This window comes from Blennius ocellaris (assembly GCF_963422515.1).
Source record: "Blennius ocellaris genome assembly, chromosome: 18".
In the NCBI taxonomy this organism is placed as follows: domain Eukaryota; kingdom Metazoa; phylum Chordata; class Actinopteri; order Blenniiformes; family Blenniidae; genus Blennius; species Blennius ocellaris.
The window spans coordinates 18,159,390-18,181,787 of NC_137667.1; the positions used below are offsets into that span (position 1 = coordinate 18,159,390).

At 40.8% G+C, this 22,398-nt stretch overlaps 2 protein-coding genes across 2 annotated transcripts; one reads left to right on the forward strand and one right to left on the reverse strand.

The window, feature by feature from the left end:
- Positions 1 to 8,055: 8,055 nt before the first annotated feature.
- hey2 (hes-related family bHLH transcription factor with YRPW motif 2) lies at positions 8,056 to 14,457 on the forward strand (the record flags this gene model as incomplete). The annotated part of the gene is made up of 5 exons (XM_080514095.1): positions 8,056 to 8,141; positions 10,972 to 11,050; positions 11,137 to 11,220; positions 11,906 to 11,987; positions 13,760 to 14,457. The coding sequence occupies 5 exons, from the start codon at positions 8,056 to 8,058 to the stop codon at positions 14,455 to 14,457; spliced, it is 1,029 nt and encodes a 342-aa protein (XP_080370221.1).
- Positions 14,458 to 18,363: 3,906 nt separating this feature from the next.
- LOC308143454 (lactoylglutathione lyase-like) lies at positions 18,364 to 21,563 on the reverse strand. Its single transcript, XM_080514269.1, has 6 exons — positions 21,465 to 21,563; positions 20,711 to 20,793; positions 20,477 to 20,617; positions 19,400 to 19,467; positions 19,222 to 19,311; positions 18,364 to 18,595 (listed from the first exon to the last, which is right to left on the reverse strand). The coding sequence occupies exons 1-6, from the start codon at positions 21,531 to 21,533 to the stop codon at positions 18,462 to 18,464; spliced, it is 585 nt and encodes a 194-aa protein (XP_080370395.1). The 5' UTR covers positions 21,534 to 21,563; the 3' UTR covers positions 18,364 to 18,461.
- Positions 21,564 to 22,398: the final 835 nt, after the last annotated feature.

Below are 22,398 nucleotides of genomic sequence, written 5' to 3' on the forward strand. Positions count from 1 at the left end.
GGGTGCGATGGTGGTGGTGCGGCTGACGACAGGTATTTCCCACAATCTGCTCTTCAACATTCACATCTCTCTCACATTCGCTGCATATCCCAAAGGGTTCCTTTCAGCTCTGAAGTGTGTGCTGACGTGTTTGGAGATTAGAGGTTTAAGACTCTCCAGGACTTCTTCACCTTCACCACTGCTGGGAACTCCTCATCTTCTCCTCTACCTCAAAAATGATGGACTACACGACCCATAAGGCCTCTTTTTAGTACAATGATCAATAAAACAAGGCCAAGTAGCAACAATGACGCCACGTCTGTTGTTACGTGAACTGATTGCACTTTAGAAGAATTTACCCAATTTATAAAATAAAAGTTATGAAAATCTCCACCTTTACCTCTCTTTGAAGTAAAACAATTTGTTGTGATCCTTTATTCAAACCCCTTTTCTGAACAGTGGTTTGGCTTCAGAGGATTTTCTTCAGTATCTGCTCCAGATAAGAAGACAACTTTAACTTAACCTTTAATTAGAGGAGAGTTTTGAGGTCAAGTGAGAGCTTAAACGGTACCAGGCCATCGATAACCTTCAGTGTTTGTCTCCGTGAGGTCCTCTACACACTTACGGCAGTCTGAATATCAGTCTTTCCATTATACAAAATTAAAATTTATAATGTACCCTTATAAAGTTTTTCTATACCAACCTCTTTACCATGTTGAAAATCAACATTCACTGACACAAAATAAACTAAAACAGAATTGAAATCAGCACAAAGAAAAATCTGTATGTTCTAATATCTTTCTTAGAAAAACTTACAACCGCTTCCGAAATACCTTTTAACCAATACACTGGTTACACACAAATTACAAACACATAGAAATTCATTGAATAAAGATTTGAAACCACAACATAGATCCTCGTTGCCACTTCAATCAACCTCAAAACTAACAAAGAGACCTGAAAGCACAAACAGGACAATGAAAGCTATGATACAAAGACTCTTAAAGCTCTTTGAAACCACAGAAATAGACTGAAATTCACTGCAGAGACACACAACGGTTACACAAATCATTAAAATCATCCAAAGAACATTACAAATACCACACAGAACCATAGAGATAATAATAAACGGATTCCAAGAGTAAAAAGACAATAAAGGAACACCAAAGGCCGTCGATACCTTCATAAACATGTCCAAAACCATCACAGACAAACTGAAACTTTGAGAAAGACTGCATGAAACCAGCATCAGCAGATTCAAAACCATTACAATGAGAATTAAATCTAGCACCAAAAAATTTAAAACAACCTCAAAGATCATCAAAGAACCTCAAAATATTATAAATAGGCTCAAGAAATCAGAGGCCGCAGGAAAGAAAATTAAAATGAGGAAAACATGACGTTTTCAAGTGGAAATGGAGAAGTGCATGTTTGAAAAGGATGTAGTAACTAGTTGTCCTGCATATGCTCAGTACATGGACAATAACAACAATGTTTTCTCCATTGTTTCATGACTTTTTTATTTTGACAGTCACCGAAATTATAATCCAACTTTATTCACCATTGTTAATGTTTACGGCATTTTGTTCTCTGCACCTTGCATATGGTTTCATGACAAAATGTCATCATTTCAAAAGGAAGACCCTGACGGACACTAAAAACACAACGTACCTTACAAAACTATGACCAAATTATAAAAAAAAAAAAAAAAAAAAAAAACCAAGCTGATCCAAGAGACAACAAGATAAAACTTTAATTCCTGAAAGAAACTGCAAAGCCCCTCGAAAATACTAAACTTACTATTGCATGAATATTCCCAATCACCCCAATACGATTCATGACAAATGAAAATCTGGACAACAGTGCCGAACCCTTTGAAGGTGACAATAATGCCATAATAAAATCTTTCTTCTCTGCGGCGTGTCCTGATAGGAAACTGGGGTCCGTTGACAGGAAGGAAGTGGAGTAGCTCTGCACCTGCGGGTTGGTAGTCGTACGCTCCCAGAGGACACGTCTGCAGGTTTCCTTCACTGTAACAATGGTCTATTATATCTGGAACAACAGACATTCATGTAGTCTGTGAGAGTGCATTAAAGGCCCATCATAAACGTGACTGCAGTGCCTCTCACACAGACACACACTGAACTCCTTCACAGGAGAAAACGAGGCACTTTGGGTAATTTTAGTGCAAATAAAGTTCACTCATTGCCAGAGTTGAGTCATGTCATTGTCAGAGGGGTCGGAATTTACAAATCTGCCATCTCTGTCTTCAATCTCCGATCGGGTCGTCAGCAACAGCTTCTTCATCGTTTTGTTATAAAGGTGGTACAAATCGTTGGGCCTCGTTTCAACTGTTTCAACTGTTCAGTCGAGTTTCAACAGTTGCTCGGTTCTGCCACAGAGAGCACGGTTACAATGTCGGCGGTGTTCCAACGTAGGGGTGAGAAAAAGTGATAACGGTTGGGTACAGTACTTTTGGTATCATTCACAACTTTTGTCAATGGAGACACACAAAAACCCGTCCACACCGTACCATAATGTACCGTACTGGCTCATACTGCACAGTGCAAAAGAGGCTTTATTGGTCAGAGTGAGGCATTTTTTGAAGTAAAACTCAATGCAGACTAACAGAAACTTAAATGAGCATTTTTCAAACAGTTTTGTGCAATGTACTATAACATTGCACAAACATATAACACTTATTTTTATCTAGTTAAAAGTTTAAAAACAATACCGCGCTGCTGTTGGACATGCTATATTGTACATGTAGTATTAAAAGAAATACCACAACACATACGTTTTCATTTCCACCGTGTTTCCGTCATTTTTATGTGTTTGCTGTTTGCTCTTGCAAAATGAAATATGATTAATGTAGATTAAAAAATAAACGATATTTCATTGTGTTTAATCCAAATAAATCCATAGCAACCCTGTGATTAATCTGATGAAAAATAGTAATCGATTGACAGCACTAGTTTTTATTAACATGGCGAGGAAGGTCCAGTCTAGCTCTGCTAGTCTCAACTGTACATATATGTGTTTGAATATTTCTGAACTGCGTGGATGTGCGATGAACTGAAGACACAAATTCAGTTTGAATGATTTGAATTATATTTATATATATACGTGTGTGTGTGTGTGTGTGTGTGTGTGTGTGTGTGTGTGTGTGTGTGTGTGTGTGTGTGTGTGTGTGTGTGTGTGTGCGGGCGCGTGTGTGCGGGCCATGTTATACGTCCTGTGAGAACAAGGGGTCGAGTGGTGTGAGCTCCGAGGCGTCGTAGCGACGGACAGGCGGCGAACACCGTCTCACACTGAATAATACACCACTTCCTCCCATTCTCTTTGCCCACACACACACACACACACGCACACACGCACACACACACACACACACACACACATCCAGCTTCCAGTTTTGTTCTCTTGTTCCAAAAGGATTTCCGACTTGTGGCCCGCCGCTCCAGTTCGGCACTCCCTGAGATATTACCCCACGCACACACACACACACACACACACACACACACACACACACACACACACACACACACACACACACACACACACACACACACACACACACACACACACACACACACACACACACACACACACAGATATTCCCCTCTCCACACTCAGTGTTTCCTGCTATAGGATGGCCCTGCTTGTCCTCTGTGACCTCCGACACCAATAAACCTCAGATATCGTCAACACTCACACAAACACACACTGGCCATTGCAAAGACAGTAACAACTACCCCGAGTAGACTCAAAACTATCTCCAATCGAGTTAGAATCACATCCGACAAACTCGAAATCATCACAGACACTCAAAACCTCAACAAAGACTCTGAAAATGCCATAAAGAAGCCTATACAATAGACTTCTGCCACTGAACTAACACAAAGACAAAACCAATGGAAACCACCAAAAACTAATGTAAAACAAAACCCACCACAAGATATGGGAAAGAAATTGAACCACATCAGATAAACACTCAAAAATTAATGGTAACTGCGACAAGTGGATCGACCACAGTTGTGTTGGCCTTGGTGAATTAAAACCACCAAAAAATGATCCTAAAGAGTTTCAAAACTATCACAAAGAGAGGGAAAAACTTCATATCCTGATTCAAAGCCACCATGACTCCTTCGTCAACATTACTAAAAGGAACACAAAACCAATGGGAGCTAAACTACAAAAACTCAGGACGAACACAAAATGACACAAAACCACCTCAAACCAACTCAAACCAAAGAGTTTGAAACCTATTGGGCAAATCAACTGGCACCCCCCACAAAGAGATGGCACACAAGTTTGGGTTGGCTCAAAATGACTATAAACATGCATGAAACATCAACACAGGAAACAAAACCACCACCAAGCGACGGGAAACCACAACAGAAAGACTCAAATCTATCACTAATACAAGCAAAGCTCCTACAAATACACACAGAATCACCACTAAGAGATTTCTTCACACACGCATTATCAAATGTCGGCGCACAAAACCGATGGAAACCACCGCCACTAAAATTCCAAAGCACCGCAAACCAATGCAAACCACATCTGAGAGATGGAAATCCACGAGACAAACCAATGGGACTTGCCCGAGGAAATGGAAGACAAACAAACATCAGACCACACCAAGACACTCACAATGAGCCACAAAACCTAACGTAAAAGCACCAGGTGCTGATTCGAAACTACTCAAACTCATTTAAAATAATCCGAAATAAAGTGAAAAGTATCACAAAGAAGCAAAATCTCCATAAAACAACAGAAACGACCTCAACGATAGTAAAAAAGCACATCACATTCAGAGAGCCTTGCAAATTGAGACAAAGATAAAGTAAAAACCTACACAAAAAACTCAAAATGAACACAAAAGCGATTCAAAACCACCATTAGATCGTGGAAAACACCAAAAACAAATTAAACTCCATCAGCTACAAACAGTTCAGGTCCTAAATTAGTACAAAGAACCACAAGGAGATGCATCACAGAAACGGAGTCCAAACCAACAAACAACACAGGACACAAAACCACTTGGGACTGATGATAAATACCACAAACTGGTAGAATGGACGATGGAAACCACCCCAGAGACATGAAGCACAATTGTTTTCTGACTCAATCCGTGGCAGACAGACTTTAAAACACCAACACAGAGACACAAAACCACAAAAAGCTTAAAAGAAACCCACCATAATGGAACTCGAAAAGCCTCAATAGCATTACAATTAGATACTAAGCCACAACTAGAACTATTTACAAAGATGTTTTATCATAAGTAAACCATGAGTTAAATATTTCTGAGAAGTTATATGTTTTATCCAACTTTGGAGAGACGAACCGGGCGTCGGGTTGGTGTGACTCAGGAGCTTTTATTCTGCGCTTCACTAGTGAAATGTGAGTGAAGGACTAAGTGATCCCAGGAGGAGATGAAACAGTAGAGGGCTGTTTTCTCCCTCGTGAGCTCCACCTGAGTATTTAGAGACAAAAATGTTCCCGTTTTAATGAAGTGCTAATCGTGCGGCCGGGCCCGCCGTTGTATTACGATGATAATCCGAGACTTCGAGTGTATTTTAGCGAACCCCAACCCGAACCGCACAGAAAGGAGAGGAGGAGGCCGTCCAATGAGGAGGTGCTGACATGTCTCACTGAGGTCGTCAGCCGGAAGAAAGAGCAGCGTAATGGTGGGAAGGTGTATATGTGTGTGTGTGTGTGTGTGTGTGTGTGTGTGTGTGTGTGTGTGTGTGTGTGTGTGTGTGTGTGTGTGTCTCTCTTCTTGTAAAGACCGTTGCATTTTGGATTCTACAAGGACCCCTAATACAGTTTTCTGAGTCTCAAATTACAATAAATAAATAAAAACCAACAAAATAAGAGGCATGAATTTGGACCAGGCAGCTCACTAAATGATGGGGGGGGGGGGGGGGGGGGGGGGGCAAAACTAGAAATAGAAACCAACAAATGAAAGATGTTAGGTACAAAACCCACCAAAACCAGTTATTAAATGAGACAAATAGAGAGTGGCAATGGATCACAAAATAACAGGAACAAAAAAAAAATCAGGGAAATAACACATAGTAAAATGTCACAAGTGTTAAAAAGAACAAACAAAAAATTGCTGAAATGTAATATAAGATGGATAAAACAAAAACAATACTTAAAGCTATTACAAAAAGCCACAAAAAAGAAAAACAGCCAAACAAAACCTCCAATAAAAGAGATACAATAAGATAAGGCACACAATTATATAAAAAAAAAAAGACCAAGTTAGTCACAAAAATACATTACAGACACCTAAAACCCAACAAATAAAAAAAATAAATGCAAAAAAAAGTCTGCTAAAATACACACATGGGATCAAATAACACCCAGTACTACAAGAAAAGCCACAAGCACAAAAAATACTATCGGAATCAATTGTGTGTGTGTGTGTGTGTGTGTGTGTGTGTGTGTGTGTGTGTGTGTGTGTGTGTGTGTGTGTGTGTGCGTCGGTACATTATAATTCCAGCATTAAGTCGTATCTCTGCAAGATTAGCAGGTATTAAAAGACAGACGTTTCTGTGTGTGTGTGTGTGTGTGTGTGTGTGTGTGTGTGTGTGTGTGTGTGTGTGTGTGTGTGTGTGTGTGTGTGTGTGTGTGTGTGTGTGTGTGTGTGTGTCCTCTCACACGATGATTGGGTTTCAGTTTCAGTGAACACAGCCAGGAGCTGTGGGAAAGTCTGACACACAGACACACACAAGCCTTTTTTCTCAATGTAGTAACTCATTTCTTCTCTCGTTGCTCCAAAATGAGCTGATAGAGGTGCAGCACATCTCTGGATACAACGGCTGACTCAGCTAAAAACAACTGAAATATCCAAGACCACAAAGAGAGTTTAAAGCGGTTAAAACTAACCAAAGCCACAAAACGACTTTTAATTGGCCAAAAGTATAATTTTATTTTTTTTTATAATTGAAGATGTTAATATTTATGAGTGCAGTGTAAAACAACTTTCTTCACAGCATACAGAAAATACAAGGAGACGTTAATAAACAATTCTCCATACAGTGAAGTTTATTTTTAATGTTTGCAGACTATATGGCAAACTTTATGTTTACATGTTCGCACGTGAAATTGAAAAAAACTACTGTTTGTGTTCTGGGTTCTGGGTCTGTTTACATGAGAACTTGCCCAGAGCCGCTGAAAACGCAACATTCTGAAAACGGCTCCCAAAGTCAGAATAGCTGAGCCTAAGAGTAGAGTAAAAATAAAAAAAAATACAAATCTTGAGAGTAAATAGTTCAGTACTTTGGTGTTATAGCTTCTAATAACCTCTTATAACATATTTATGTGTCCTCCTTCCACACTTTCTGAACCAGACAGTCAGTATCAGGAGTGTGTGTGTGTGTGTGTGTGTGTGTGTGTGAGGGGGGGGGGTGCGTATGCACGCGTGTTGGTGCACGTGCACGGCTCCCAGGCTTCGTGGGAAAGCTCCAACCGCGGAGGAAGAGGAGGAGGAGGAGGAGGAGGAGGAGGAGGGAGAGGGAGAACAGAAGGAGGAGACACACCAGTCCAACTCTGCAGCCGGAGGACGAGCCACCTGTCCCGGACTGATTCCCAGCCACTCACCGCTGGAAACAAACTCTTGGAGAAAGTTTTAGTCGGAACTTTTATGGACTTCAGCAGGAAAGTGTTTGATTTTAATTTTGCTTACTTGCGTTGGAAAACTTCTCAACTTGTTCATGCACGACATAAATCCTGGAACTAAAAGTGCATCTGACAGATTTCATGAAAGGGACAACGTTTTTGCTTTCTGGGAAAGGAACCAGAAACACTGTCAGCTCTTGGAATAAAGAAATATGCTCTAAGATAATGACCTGTACCTGCACCTGTGCTCCATCTTTATAAAGAAGATTTTGAGATCAGCAATCGAAAACAATCAAGAGGAATCAAATAAAACGACTGTTTTGTGTAGTTTCCTGTCGGGTTGGAAGCCAAAATTTCTTTAATTCATTCATACTTTGACCCTCCGCTCCTCCACGTCTCCCCCCGGGGACGCGCGCCAGTCGTGCCCGCCGTGCGTGCGTCATGAAGCGGCCGTGTGAGGACAGCAGCTCGGCGGAAAGCGACATGGAGGAGACCATCGACGTGGGCAGTGAGAACATCTATTTAGGGTGAGATATCCTGAATGAAAAAAAACCTTCACACTATTTAAACATGAAGATAGAATAAAATAGATGTTGATTGCAAGTTTCTGGTGCAAGTGTTGGCGAAAAAGATGGTAAATTTTCAGGCATTTTGTGGGAAAATGCTTATCAACTATTTTCATTCAACATTTAAATGTTAACTAACACAAGCTATTTAGCTTTTCTTGTATTTTTCTTATTGACATTTTTAAAAACCAGTGCTATTCCTTTTTTTTTACTTTTCCCAAAAACATTTTAAAAAGCATTAAAAATTTAATAAAGCCCAAAAAACCCAAAGATTGTCAACACATTCATCTAAAGACACTTTTTTTTAATGACATGTTTACAAAAGTCAGAAAATAGTCTCATGCGCCTGAAAATCACATGTTAAAAGATTTTGTTTCGTCAGAAATTATAATAAGTCAAATGACACACCAAGACAGATTTTGGGATTTTGGGGTTTAAAAAGTTTAATAAAAACAACAACAACAAAAAACGTTTTCTTTGAACGTTTAACAATGTGTTTGGTTTGGACGGATTGGAGCGTCTCGCAGGCTGGTTTTGGCCCGCAGGCCTTACGTTTGACACCCCTGATCTTGAGCCTCTCACCTGTATCTCTAGCCTCTAAATAAGAAGCTCAACTTCCTGTAGTCCTTTAAACTGCACCATGTTGGTCTATTAAGTCCATAAGGTCAAACATTGTTGCTCCTCCGCTGAGGACTTTTGTGAGAAAAAAGTTTCTTTGCCCAGCTTTCAGGCAGAAAAGCCTTTTAAAAACATTTCCCAAAGCTTTTCTGGCAGTAAACCACAAAGCCGAGCTTTTCTCTCATGAGCTACAACTTCCTGACAAATTTATCAAATTCTGTGGTCGCGACTGTTGGTTCGCATGTGGACGTCGGCACGAATCCTCCAGGATGAAGACATTGATTCTCCTAATTTATAAATAATTATCAGACAATAATTAGCCTCCAGTTCAACGAATTAGGTGGTTTCCAACATCAGGGTCACATAAGGCTCCTGGAAAGAATCACTGGCGCATTCCCAGAGTCACTACTTATGGATAAACAAACAAATGTACACTCTATTTGTCTGTCATCTAGAATTTCTTATTGATCTTGTACTTTTCTAGCTTAAACCCTCAGTGTAAGAAGAGTATAAATTCACAGCTGTTCTGCAGATATCAGGAGCAACTTGTGAGTCGGGGAAAGAAACACTTTACATCTCTGCTTCAAGAGATGTAAAGTGTCACGGAATGTTGAGTTTCAGCTCCAGTTACCTGCGAATTAAGCAGTTCTGGGCATGGGACCGATCAAACGTACAGCATGAGGTGTGTCATGATCTTTTATTTTTCAATGAGTAAAGGCTATTTCTGATTAATACCCGAGAGATTGTACTGCTTTGGGGAGAGTAGCAGACTAAGACTTTGCTTAAGATATGACAATGACGTTTCACGTGAAAGCCTGTTTGCGTTTTAATTTTCAGAGGTTTCGTGATTTGGAAACGTCCGTTTACACGGGAACGCTGAAAATAATGTACTTAACATGTTGAGCCAATAGTGGGTGCCATTGTTTGTTTTTGTAATGAAAGCACACACAAAAACAATATAAACATTAACAAATGGGAGCACACAAACACTTGTATGGACAGATGATGAATTTGGATTGCTATTTCGGGTGACTCTCAACTATAAAACTACTAAATTCCAGGATTATATGGACTGGAGGCGATGACACTCTGGAGGAAAACATGGTTCTTATTATCTGTCTACTCGCGTATATGCAGGAGAACTACTTACTACGGTCATGGTACACAGTCGCACCATTTCAGAAAAGTTGTATTTTCCCCTCGTTTCCTTGGATACGGAGTCATATTACTTTCGAAAGGTTCAACCTGTTTTCAAAAAATTGTGTTTTCAGTGATAGAAAGAGGTTAATCACTCTCATGCACACCATTCATTTATTAAGAAGAAGAAGAAGACTGCGTTTTATTCAACAGTACGGTAGCTTTCACAAAATCAAGGATATCAAACATGATATCAAGAGCACACAGCGCAAAGGCGTGTTGCCATGGTAACAGATCTTTTTTGGTATTTCGTTACAATGTCACATTGCAGCCTCTTTATGTTTACTTCATGATCCTGTCACTGAAACAAATAAAGGTACTTTTTCTCTATACTTTCACATGATGATAGCACACTGTATTAACGCTGCATTGAGGTAAAGCCTAATAAATACAAGTCATTGAAAAAAATGTTCTGTACATAACAGGAAGGAACAATAATGACATTTCAGTACCTACAAGCATAAATAAACTTTAAAGTGACAATACTTCAGTACAAATAAATGTAATTTTTTGGGAAAAAAATATTTTATGATGGGTTAAGATTAGTTGTTATTGCTATTGAATTGCACTGTTTTATGAAATATACACTGCTTTATGAATAATTATAAACCTCGTATGTAGAAAGGTCATGGTAGCTACAGATGGTCAATGAATATTCACCTGCTTTGATGGCAAAAAGTATGAATTACTATTAAACCCCAACAGAATATTCTGAAATTAGGATAAAAAACACATTAATTGTTAAAAAATTCAAAAGCCTGAAACCACACAAGTGAAGTGACTTTCAGTTTCACATGTGGAAAACCAAAAAACCTCAACATGTCTTTGTCTAATTTGTGTTTTTTTATGATGAACTGTTGAAATAAATTGTAGCTACAGGTGTCGTGGTTGGCGTTAACTTGGGATCCCTCATGCCTGAAGGCTGCACGCTCTCCCTGTGCGTTTGCGTGGCTTTAACCTTCAGTTTGTCTTACAGGCACATGGAGGCGTCCTTTATCAGATGCGGCTCTCCGACCACGACCACACAAGTGATGGCCAGGAAGAAGCGCCGAGGGGTAAAGTCTTCCTCTGATAAAGGAGCTTCTGGTGTTATGTCTGAACACTTACAAGTACATTTTGTTATTTCCGTTTCTCTTGTCAGATTATTGAGAAGAGACGCCGGGACAGAATCAACAACAGTCTGTTGGAGCTGCGGAGATTGGTACCGACAGCGTTCGAGAAGCAGGTGAGACCCCCCCCACCCCCCCCACCCCCCCACCCCCCCTCAATGACATCAAGTGACAGTAACTTAAAGTATGGTATTTTACAATTGTGTTATTTATATTATATATTAATTTTAATATTTTGAGTTTTGTAACTTTTTTAAGCGCTTGTGCTTCAATTAAATTTTATTGAATTAAAAAAAAAATGTTTTACTCAAATTGAGACAGCAGGACATGAGATTGTTTAATTCGATTTTATTGGATTTAATAAATCAATTGACTGGAGACAACAAGAGAGGATTGGTTTATATTCGTAAAAAAAAAAATATTTTTTTATTATATAAACCAAAATAAGCTTATTGGTAATTTACGTTTCCGGAAATTGGTAAAAATTTTACAAAATGTTTATGTTTCTTTCAAAGATAAGATGTCTGTTTCTACACAGTGTGGTGTATATTGTTTGGAAAGGTTTGATTAAAAAAAAAAAAGAACAGTGAAACAAGTACTGCACCCTGAGGCGCTCCAAAAGCAAACACAATAGTCATCGTCAGACTTCACTGATATGTGATAGAAGCTGGCAAATGTTAAAATACCAAAAACAGTGAGTCAGTATTTTAGTTTTTAATCTAACAGCATGATATATTATTATAGAATAAGTATATATTGAATTTTTAACCTTTTTTTTTTTTTTTACGTAATGTGTTTCAGGGTTCGGCGAAACTGGAGAAGGCAGAAATCCTCCAGATGACTGTGGACCATCTGAAGATGCTTCAGGCTACCGGTGGAAAAGGTAACCAGAAAATATTGCTACCACTGTTCAACACGAGTCTTTCTTAATCGATCGTGTGAAATCCTGGTCCTGTATTTCCACATTCACGCCCGATTGTACCTGATTATCAGTTTTCTGCAAAGTTTGCTGATGTCATAGTCTTTCATTCAGGCGGGCCAGAGAACATGCAGTTCTCCAGTTCTCACTAAACCATTTATAACAGTAACATCGCGGTCAAACATGACTGTGTCTCTGCTGATCCATGTGCTTTGAGTCTACAAACTGAAAATCTTTTCACAATTCAGACTTTTGAGACCGAGACAGTTTAAAGTCGTGCTGTGTTCACCGGGAAAGTGGTGAAGTTCCAAGTCCCTCTATCCTAGTGGGTGAATCACTTCTGAATGCCATCAAAGTGGGAAGTTCCCTCTGGGAATGTGTTGAGTCTGGAATTATCAATCAGACTGAGAGGTGAATCGACGAGGCCAGATGTCAAAGGTTGTCTCAGTTTTGTAAATACATTAACGCTGGTAAGCCCACACATAATACCTTGTAATTACATTCCGGAGCAGTCTGCATCATTCACTGGGACGCGCCCGCCAGCCACCAAGTTTTGTTTGCCACTTGGCCCAGACGGGAAACCCTCCCTGTTCTCGGTCTGGATAGGAAGTGTGCGTTGCTATTGGATGACATAATTACACTCGAATATTTCTCCTCGAATGCAGCCATTGAAATTCATGTGGTGACTCTGGATAAAAGGGTTCCTGTGTGAGACTGATTCAGGTCAGAGTCATGTTTGTGTTGGTTGGTGGTTCAGTTCAGGTCAGATCAGGTGCGCAGAACGTGATCGTAAGTGGGCACAATGTCCGCCGAAGTGCTGGAAACTGTGGCCCGTGAGTGTGTGCTGGAAGGAGGTGGAGAGTCCATGAGAAAACGCTGCAGCACCACTCGACCCTGAGGGTTGTCACTACCCTTTGGGACTGTCATCCAAACATGTTCGGTCGTGACGCAATAATTCTGGGTGGTGGGTGATTAAAAAAGCACTTCTCTACCAAAGCCTGCATGTGTCGCAAAAAAACCCAAAAAACAGCACCGACTAGTGGCCTGACACACATACTACGTCAATTTCGGTGCTTCTGGCAATAGATTTCAATGCAAAAATATTTCTGAAGTAAAAAAAACTAATTTAAACTGTTGTTTATGCATAAACAGGTCTTTGTAAACACGTGTGTTTCAAAGATTGCCGTGCGTCTCCTGCATTGGTGAGCTTGATAATCAGTACTTCCAGTAGAGGGCAGTGCACGTTGGTGTCATGTGGGCCAACGTTTCAAATCCAAGCAACAATGGAACGCATTAAAATCTGCTAAAATAAGTATTTGTTATCTTAGTAGTATTTAAAATTTGCTCTGAGAGGATAATTTGTTGCGTTATCTGTTCCACATATCGATTGAACACTTTTCTAAACAGTTGGCTCATGTCGCTTCTTTATGGACCGTAGCTTTGCTTGTATCAGTGCGACACACTCATAATGTCTTTCCTCGAAGGAATCATTATTTCAATTGTCAGCCAAGTTGTCATCGTCTTTGTCTCTTTCGCTGGTCGCACATGACACCATACTGCACAAGACTGCCCCCACAGTTCATCAGTGGTATTACTCTGCTCACATTAGAAAATACCCTTGAAATGCACAAATTGACAGAAGAGGAAGCGGAAGAGGGACAGAAGGCTTCGTCTGTATAACATCAAGTGCCTTTGGGCTTTTAAGGGTCGATTCATGTCTTTCCTTCCGCTCGCAGGTTATTTCGACGCCCATGCCGTTGCGCTGGACTTCCTGTCTCTGGGCTTCAGGGAGTGTCTGACGGAGGTTTCCCGCTACCTGAGCGCCGTGGAGGGGATGGACTCCGGAGAGCTGCTGCGCTCCCGCCTCCTCTCGCACCTCGCCTCCTGTGCCTCCCAACGCGACGCCGTCGCCCTCACCGCTGCCTCCCAAACGCCACATCCCCACCACGTCCTCCTCCAGCAGCAGCAGCAGCATCCTCCCCCCCTGCCTCACCCGTTCTACGCCCACCACTGGGCGGCCGCCGTGGCCGCGCTGCGTCCTCTCCCCTACGGGCCGCTGATGGACGCCGGAGGAGGAAGTGGAGCCCCCCAGCGCGCTCTGGTCGCCTCCTCTTCCTTTTCCTCCCCCGCAGAGTCAACCTCCTCCTCACCTTCCTCCTCCACCTCCTCCTCCTCCTCCTCTTCATCTCTCGTGCTGCCGTGCAACCCCAACCCTCCGTCTGCCTCCCTGCTTTCCCTCTCGGCGTCGTTTCCCCTCGCCCTCCATGGAGGCTTCCCCATCCTCCATCCCTCCGCCTTCACCTCCGCCCCGGCCACCAACAGCCCAGCCATCTCCTCCACCACCTCTTCCTCCTCCTCGTCTTCCTCGCAGACTCCTCACAGCAGCAGCAGCAGACCCTACAGGCCGTGGGGAACGGAGGTCGGAGCTTTCTGACCGGGTCGTTTCTCGCCAACCTACTGACCACCTGGAAAAACACTTTTACCATCAATAAAAAAAACGTTTTCTTTTTACGAACACTTCACCCTAAAACAAATACTGGGATTACATTATTACTCTCATTACAAGCCCGTCTCAACAATGTAAAGCTGCGCTACGGGAGCTCAAAATGACAACAGATCAATCTCGAATCGAAGTTAATTTCAACAGAAACCTGAGATAATCGTTAAATCCATCACTCAAAGACGTAACAGAAAGAAGAGAATTGCATGAAAAAAATAAGGTTCTCCACCTCAGCGAGCTCACGCTAACAGCTAACTCACATTTCCTTATGCTAACAATGAAACGACACCACAGAGCAAGCCTTTGGCTTTATGTAAGATTACAACACAACACTGGAGAGTTAACTCCATGTCAGTCGTCGTCATCCACCTTCTCCTGCTCCTGGGATTAGTTCCTCGTGACGACGCCGTATCGACGTGAAAACCGGCAACGGGAAGTGCCTCAAAGGGAAACGGCAGAAAGATCCACGATTCTTTTCAGTACCACAGTTTGATGTTGACAGCAAATGTAGACATTCATCAACCTTCTTTGCTCCATGAGACAATAAGTTGGAGTAAAAGTTGAATCGTCCATCTTTGTCAGAAAGATAAAGACGGAGGAGCGCCATCGAATCGTGTCAAAGGTGTGTCGTTAAAAACCTGCTTACCTGAAGAGAGGAAAACGAAAATGAAGTTGTAGTAAAATCAACAAATGTTTGGAAAAATACCACAGCTAGCTGATGCGAGGCTATGCTTGTGGTAATGGTGAACGCCGTGACTCCGCCTCCGTGGAAAATGCAACTTTTTGAAAACACCCAGAGTCTGTCTGAAGTCATTTTACACTGAATATTTGAGACTCATTTCCAAAGAATGAAGACTTGAGGCGTCTGATGGGAAACGCCTCACTTTAAACCTGACGGCGAGGTGTGCATTTATTAAAAAAAATAAATAATTAAATACTGAAAAGTTATTTCTTTTAAGCTGCAAGCACATCTTTCACATTTTAATTTGCGACTATCTGGCACCTAGTAAAAGAAAGACCAAGCATCTGACTTACTGAATATATTCCAATATATCAAGATACTTGGCTTTTGATTATAATGAATTAATAGTTAAATTATTGAAAAGAAAGGAAAAACAGGCTTTAAATGTGGACGTTTATTTGTCATAAAGAAGCTCTGCTGTTCAATTGTGTCTAAGTCAACAAATTAAATTGTGACAAAAATGAACTTTTTCATTGTATTGTTTACTTTTTTGTGGCGACTCATACATAAGAAGGACTATGGATGTTTGGCTGCTTAGATCAGTGATAGTAATATAACCAAAGTCTACAGAAACTCAAAACATGGGATGATACTTTATCCTTATTTAACGATTAAATGACAAACTTTCTAAAGTTAGACAGCTGCTGAGGTGGGAATGAACTCAATAACATGTTAAATAAATGTTGTCTTTTTTTATGTGTTTTACGTGCAAATTCGTCACTGAAATGATCTGTGATGTTGTGTGTGCCTTCCTCTAATTCAATCAGACTAAATAGTGTTGCTGCTGTTATGAAGAAAATGCAGCTGCTTGAGTTTTTCCTTGATGTTTACTGAATCGTCCATTTATGTGTGATAAAAATCAGTTTTGTGCCTTTTTTTGTCCATTTTGAGTTTCATTTCTGGTAGATGTCATTTGTTTTGAGCCTTTTCGTGATATTTTTCTGCCTGTTTTTATGAATGAGATGAAACTAAACGTTTTAAATCAAATCGAATCAAATTTTATTGATGCAGCATTTTTCATGCAAAAGGGTGTAACACACAGTGCTTCATACTTTAAGCTCAGATTTAATTCATTTTAAGGTATTTAAGCAGTTACACATGTTTATATTGCATCTTTGCATCTTTATGGCTGTTTTGTGCTTTTTATGTTGCTCTTTTGTTCATTTTGAAACCACTTTTTTCAGATTTTTACACCTTAATGAGGTCATTTCCACCTTTGTTGCAGTTTTGTAATTTTAACGAACCCAATTTAAACCTTTATCGTCTCTTAGGTTTCTTTCAAGACCATCTTGTGTTACTTTTATGTTTCTCTTAGATGATTTGGTGCTGCCTTGAGCTGGTAGTGTCATGTATCATAGAATCGTGGTCACTTTGAAACTGCCATTGAGGAAATTTGATGGTTTTCAATCCTTATTTGCACTTATTATTATAGTTTAAAGAGTGTTTGATTTCTCACTTTTGTCGTGGTTTTGTTTTATTTTGTGGTAAATTCAATCGCCTTTTTAGTATCTTGTGCCTTTTTTGTGGCATTTTTTGACCTATATTCACTTTGTTCGTCTTACAGAAGGTTTTGGATCTTTATTTATAGTTTGTGTGGATTCAAACCTCCTTGCTATGACTTTTGCAGTATTTCTCCCTTTTCTAATTACAATGAGGTGATTTTTATCGACATTACATGTGTAGATCAGTGGTACTTTAGGTATTTGTAGATGTGTGTTGGTGTTTTTGTGCCTGGCATGTGAATTCTGTGCATTTTTTTAAGTCTGTTAAGTTTTTTGGGTCATTTTCTCATGCCGTTTTATTGGTTTGGATTCTTGTTTTTTGAGTGAAAACTGCGTTTGTGGATCACACTGCAAACCTAGAAGTAGACACACACACACACACACACACACACACACACACACACACACACACACACACACACACACACACACACACACACACACACACACACACACACACAGTGTTAATCCACTCCTCCTCGCTTTGGGCCTCGGTCTGATTTACAGGGTGAAGTCAGTGGTGTTAAATCCTGGCGGGCAGAAAGCGGCGTCACTTCCAGCTGAATGGAGGATCAGAGGCTGACAGGCCTGGGAAAGGCCCCGCCGGCCCTCAATCTGCACACATGGTTCTCACGCCGGGGCGCCGCTTTGAAGTGTCCCACGGTAAATTAGGTGGCATGAGCCGGCCGGAGCTCGGACACACAGAAACAGACAAAGACCACAAGAGGTGGACACACTCGGCTCGGATCCAGACACACACAGTCAAACAAGACGGAGGCGGAGACGGAGCCTCGCACACACACAAACCGCGGAAAAGCTTTTCTCAGCACCTTAAATCACTGATGTCAACATTGATCTGAATGGTTGCTGTTTTTATTTTACCTTTAAGGATTGTTTCACTGTCTCCCGGGCAACTTGGTCCCCCATCTACACAACAAAATGAAAACGTAGCATTTTTGCATTTTCGTTTTAGAAAAGTTTCCCATTTGCACGGGAATGGCACAAACACTGAAAGTGATGTAGTTTTAAGGTTGGGCCACTAGTGGGTGCTGTTGTTTGTTTTTGTCAGGAGCCTGAACATTTTCAAAAAGTAGGGGTTTTTTTTGTGCCCCCAATTTACATAGAGTCAGAGTTTTTTTCAAAAAGTTGCACCTTGGGAGCCGTTTTCAGAAAGTCATGTTTTCAGGGTTTCCAACAGTTTAAACAGAACTCCAAGGAGTTTTCACATGACGTGTGAATGGGTCCTCAAATGGTTCACTAACTTTTTCAGAAGCAACAAACTGTTTCTGTCTCCTGGTTTAGGTTTGTTGAAGCGTTTCAATATCTGACATTGACCTGGCATTGATCATTTAGGAAAGGTTTTGAGCCTTCATGGTCCTAAGTTCCTGAAAAACTGCACGTTTTACATGCAGTCCTTCCTGGACAAACCAGACTTAAAGAATATAACATCACCAAACTGCAGAAACGCTGATTAAAAAAAAGAAAAAAAGACAAAAATAATGTTAAAAAAGATGTCAAGTTGTCCCTATAAGTACATCTTTCTTTCAAATATATGGGAAAACAGCGGTTATAAAGACAGAAAAAAAAGCCATAGACTGAAATGAAACTAGTTTTTTAATAGGAAATGTTCAAATCTGCAGGTCCAGACAAACATAACAGAAAAAAAAAAGAGTCTGTCAGGATGTCAAAAACAGTCACTTTGCCACAAAAGTATCCTCCTGTGTGTCTCTGCTCTGTGGAAGCATCAAGGACACCATGTTGGCTGGACTTAAGATCTCAATCCAGTAACCATCAGGGTCCTGAATGAAAGCCAGATCCTTCATTTTACCTGTAAGACGGACAGCAGGCCCAGAAAAACAAAACAACAACAATATTTCTTTTAACACAATATCATACTTTATAGACATTTCATGAAAAAGACGCCAGTCACAGAGAAACACCAAACATGAGCAGAAGTTCGGAAAGCTCGGATTTGAGTGATTTTAGGGCTCGGAACGTTTGATTCCTTGGGCAAGACACTGAACCCCACACTTATCAGCGCCTTACATGGCTGCAGTGTGAATGTGTGAATGTGATGAACTATTTAAAGCTGCTCACGCACCGGAAAAACCTATATAAGTGAAGTTGAGTTACCATTTAATAAAGAGCGGGCGGTGAGCGCCCCCTGCAGGTGGACACCTGAACTGCAGGCTTATATAGAGTTTACAGACGTTGACAGATTAATTTGACTCTTTTCCCCAAATAAATACAAACTTGAAACATTCAGTGCATCTCTTGTGAATGTCTCTTTTTGAATGGTTTAGGGACTCTCGAGGTCATTTTGTGCCTTTTTGTGTGTCTTTGTGGTCCTATTGTGTCTCTGTGTGAATTTGTGGTCATTTTGTCTCTTTGATGTCATTTTGTCACAAAGTGCCTGTTTTATTTTCGTTTTTTTTTTTTTTAAGATAAACCCACCTGAGTCTGGCTTCTTGACAAATGTCACTCCTTGTTGCTCAAATAGTTTGCAGGCGGCCTCTAGGTCGGGGACAGCGATACCAATATGACCTGGAACAGGAGACGACTGCAGGTTTCACACGAAACACACGGAGCAAAATACACAAATGTTTCAGTTAAAAATTCAAAAGCCTCTCACCAAATCCTCGCGGTTCAGCGTTGCCGTTGTTGTACGACAAGGCTTTGTCTTTCTCCGAGCCCCAGTTACTGTCAGACGACATACAGCTGCATGTTAGAGAGGTTCGTCTCCAATGACAGTACTTCTGTTCCTCTTTGTAGACATTTTGCATCATTTTGGAGGATTTTTTTTTTTAACCAAAATTTATTTTATTTTATTTTTTTTTACATTTTTGTTCTTCTTTACATGTGGCACTTTAAAAAAAATATTGTTTTCCTTCTTTGTAGACATTTTGTACCTTTTCAAAACATTTTGCATATTTTTGAAACATTTTTGTCATTCTTTACATTTAGCATCTTTTGAAAGTATTATAGTCCCTATTTGCTGACATTATGCATTTTGATAAACCACTTTTGTCCCTCTTAGGAGACATTTTGCCTCTTTCAAAATTATTTTGACCCTTTGCTGATATTATACATCATTTTAAAGGGGTCATATTGTGCAAAATTCACTTTCTAAAGGTTTTACAACAGTAATAATGGTCCCTATACCGAGAATGACGCCCCAGAAGAGAAGAAAGTGTGTCCTTTCGCTCCCTGGCTTGTTCCAGGTTTTAAAAAGTGTGTTGCTCCAACCAGCCAATCAGAAATCAAACCCTATATAGTGTCATCGGGGGATTAACCAATCACAATCAAGGTAGGCTCCTCCAACAATCAGGCAGCTCTCCTCTGGCACATGGCACCATGAGAGGAAGTACTTCCTCCTCTTCCCATAGATGGGCATGTTGTGGGCGGAGCCAGTCCAGCTCACACAGACACAGCAGATTCTGAATGCAGCTCCTATGAGCCAATATTCAAATGGAGGAGAATCAAAGAAAATCTAGATGTGGGGCAACACACTTTGAATACAACGTTTATGGACCAACGAGACCATGTGAAAGTTGAAAAGCTGGATAATATGACTCCTCTAGAGCATTTTTGTCTCCATTTCCAGACATTTAGTATCTCTTTTTAAAGTATTTTTGCAGTCATTTCACATCTTCCTGCAGCTGTTCAGTGTTTCGCTGTGTCTCGGGAGTTTAGTTCATGTCGTACGCACTGCGTGAGCTCGACGGTGGCACAGCGAGAGAAGGTCCACGCCGTCCTCTCCTTGATTTCCTCGGGGATTTCGCTCTTGTCCTCGTAGCCCAGGAAGTAGTTGGTGAAGTGCATGGATGCGAAGTCGATCTTCTGTAGCAGCCTGGAAGCAGCAGATGAGGAAGCAGCGATCAGAGGGAGGGAGGAGAGGAAGGCGTTGCAGAGTCCAGGGAGCTGGGATCAGACCGGGACTCACGTCATGCCCAGGACGCCCGTGTAGAAGGCCAGAGACTTCGCCGGATCTTTGACTCTGAGCATGGTCTGCTGCATCATGAAGTCCTGCGCACACAGAAACACACACTCCATCTTTGATGTCACAAGTCACATAGAGTCACAAGTCACAGCCAATAACACTGATACAATTATCAGTTGTTGAGTCGGAGTCAAAGGAGATGAAGCATAAGAAGGATTTAGATTTTTTATATATATGGATATGTGTTAAACATTTTTTTTTTTTTTACCTTCTCTCAATGTGTTTATTTACTGTCCTTTTGCAGTCTGTGTGTTCCTTCTTATGATTGTTTTCCATCTTAAAGTGAATTCTATAACATCTGTCATGTCCAGACTTCAAATTCAGTTTTTGAAGTTTTTATTTTCTCAGCATGTTGTGCCTGAAGGCATCGGCGGAGCTGGAGTTATTGCAACAGGTTAGACTGCATTCACACACACACACGCGCGCATATACGTATACACGCACACACGGATATCAAACACACACACAGATCTCTCTCTACCCTCACACACACACACACACACACACACACACACACACACACACACACACACACACACACACACACACACACACACACACACACACACACACACACACACACACACACACACACACACACCTCACTCACACAGATACCTCTCTCACACACACACACACACACACACACACACACACACACACACACACACACACACACACACACACACACACACACCTTGGTGATGGGGTCCCCCTCTTTGCAGATGGCAGTCACGGTCTCTTCCGTCAGTCCTCTGCTCGCCATGGTCCGACCGGTGCCTCCAACACAACGCCTGCTGCCTTAAAGTGCAGCTCGGATATAAGAGCTCTCAGGTGAGACGCCTTCGAGTGATTCAGGTACTGTCTTCAGGAACACTCCAGGATTAACGTATTAGTGAATTTATGCAAAAAATAAAATAAAATTATAGAATTAAGAGACAAAATAATGTCGTAATGCTACATGGGGAATGTAGTTTAGTCTCTTTGCTTGTTTTTTTATAATATTAAAATGCAATTTTAAGCAAGTCTTGAAAAAAGTAAAAAATAATAAAATCAAAGAGTTTACTCATTCACACGAAAAATCACATTTATTTAAATTATGTTGAGAAAATAACTTCCTGATCATACATTTTTTCTTTAATTGAAAAGTTGTGGCAATTAGATTTAATTCAAACAATTTTAGTTTATTAAGAGTTTTTTTTTTTTTTTTTTTCAATTGAGTATCAAGCAGCTTTGAAACTTATTTCTACCTTCATAGCGTAAAAACTAGAAGGTTTGTAATATTCCCAACTGTCTTTGAATGCATCAGCTGAGCTCTCAGGTCAGGAACAAACAAGAGATGTTTTTGAAAGTTAAATCCTTCAACATGTCACATTTCATGTGCTCAAAATATGCATTTTCAAGAATGATGCCGTCTTTTTGTTTTGAAAATAGCCAAAAAGAAGAGACGTTGAAGGATTTAGAGCAGGAGGAGGAGGAGAGAGAGGAGGTGGTGGAGGAGGAAGGTGAAGCTCCCAGGCAGGTAAAGCTGCAGGTCTGGACAGGTTTAAGGCAACACACCCGACCATTTTCAGAGCCTCTAATCCCACTGGCATTGAGGCAGGAGGAGGCCTCCAAACTCACAGAAAGCA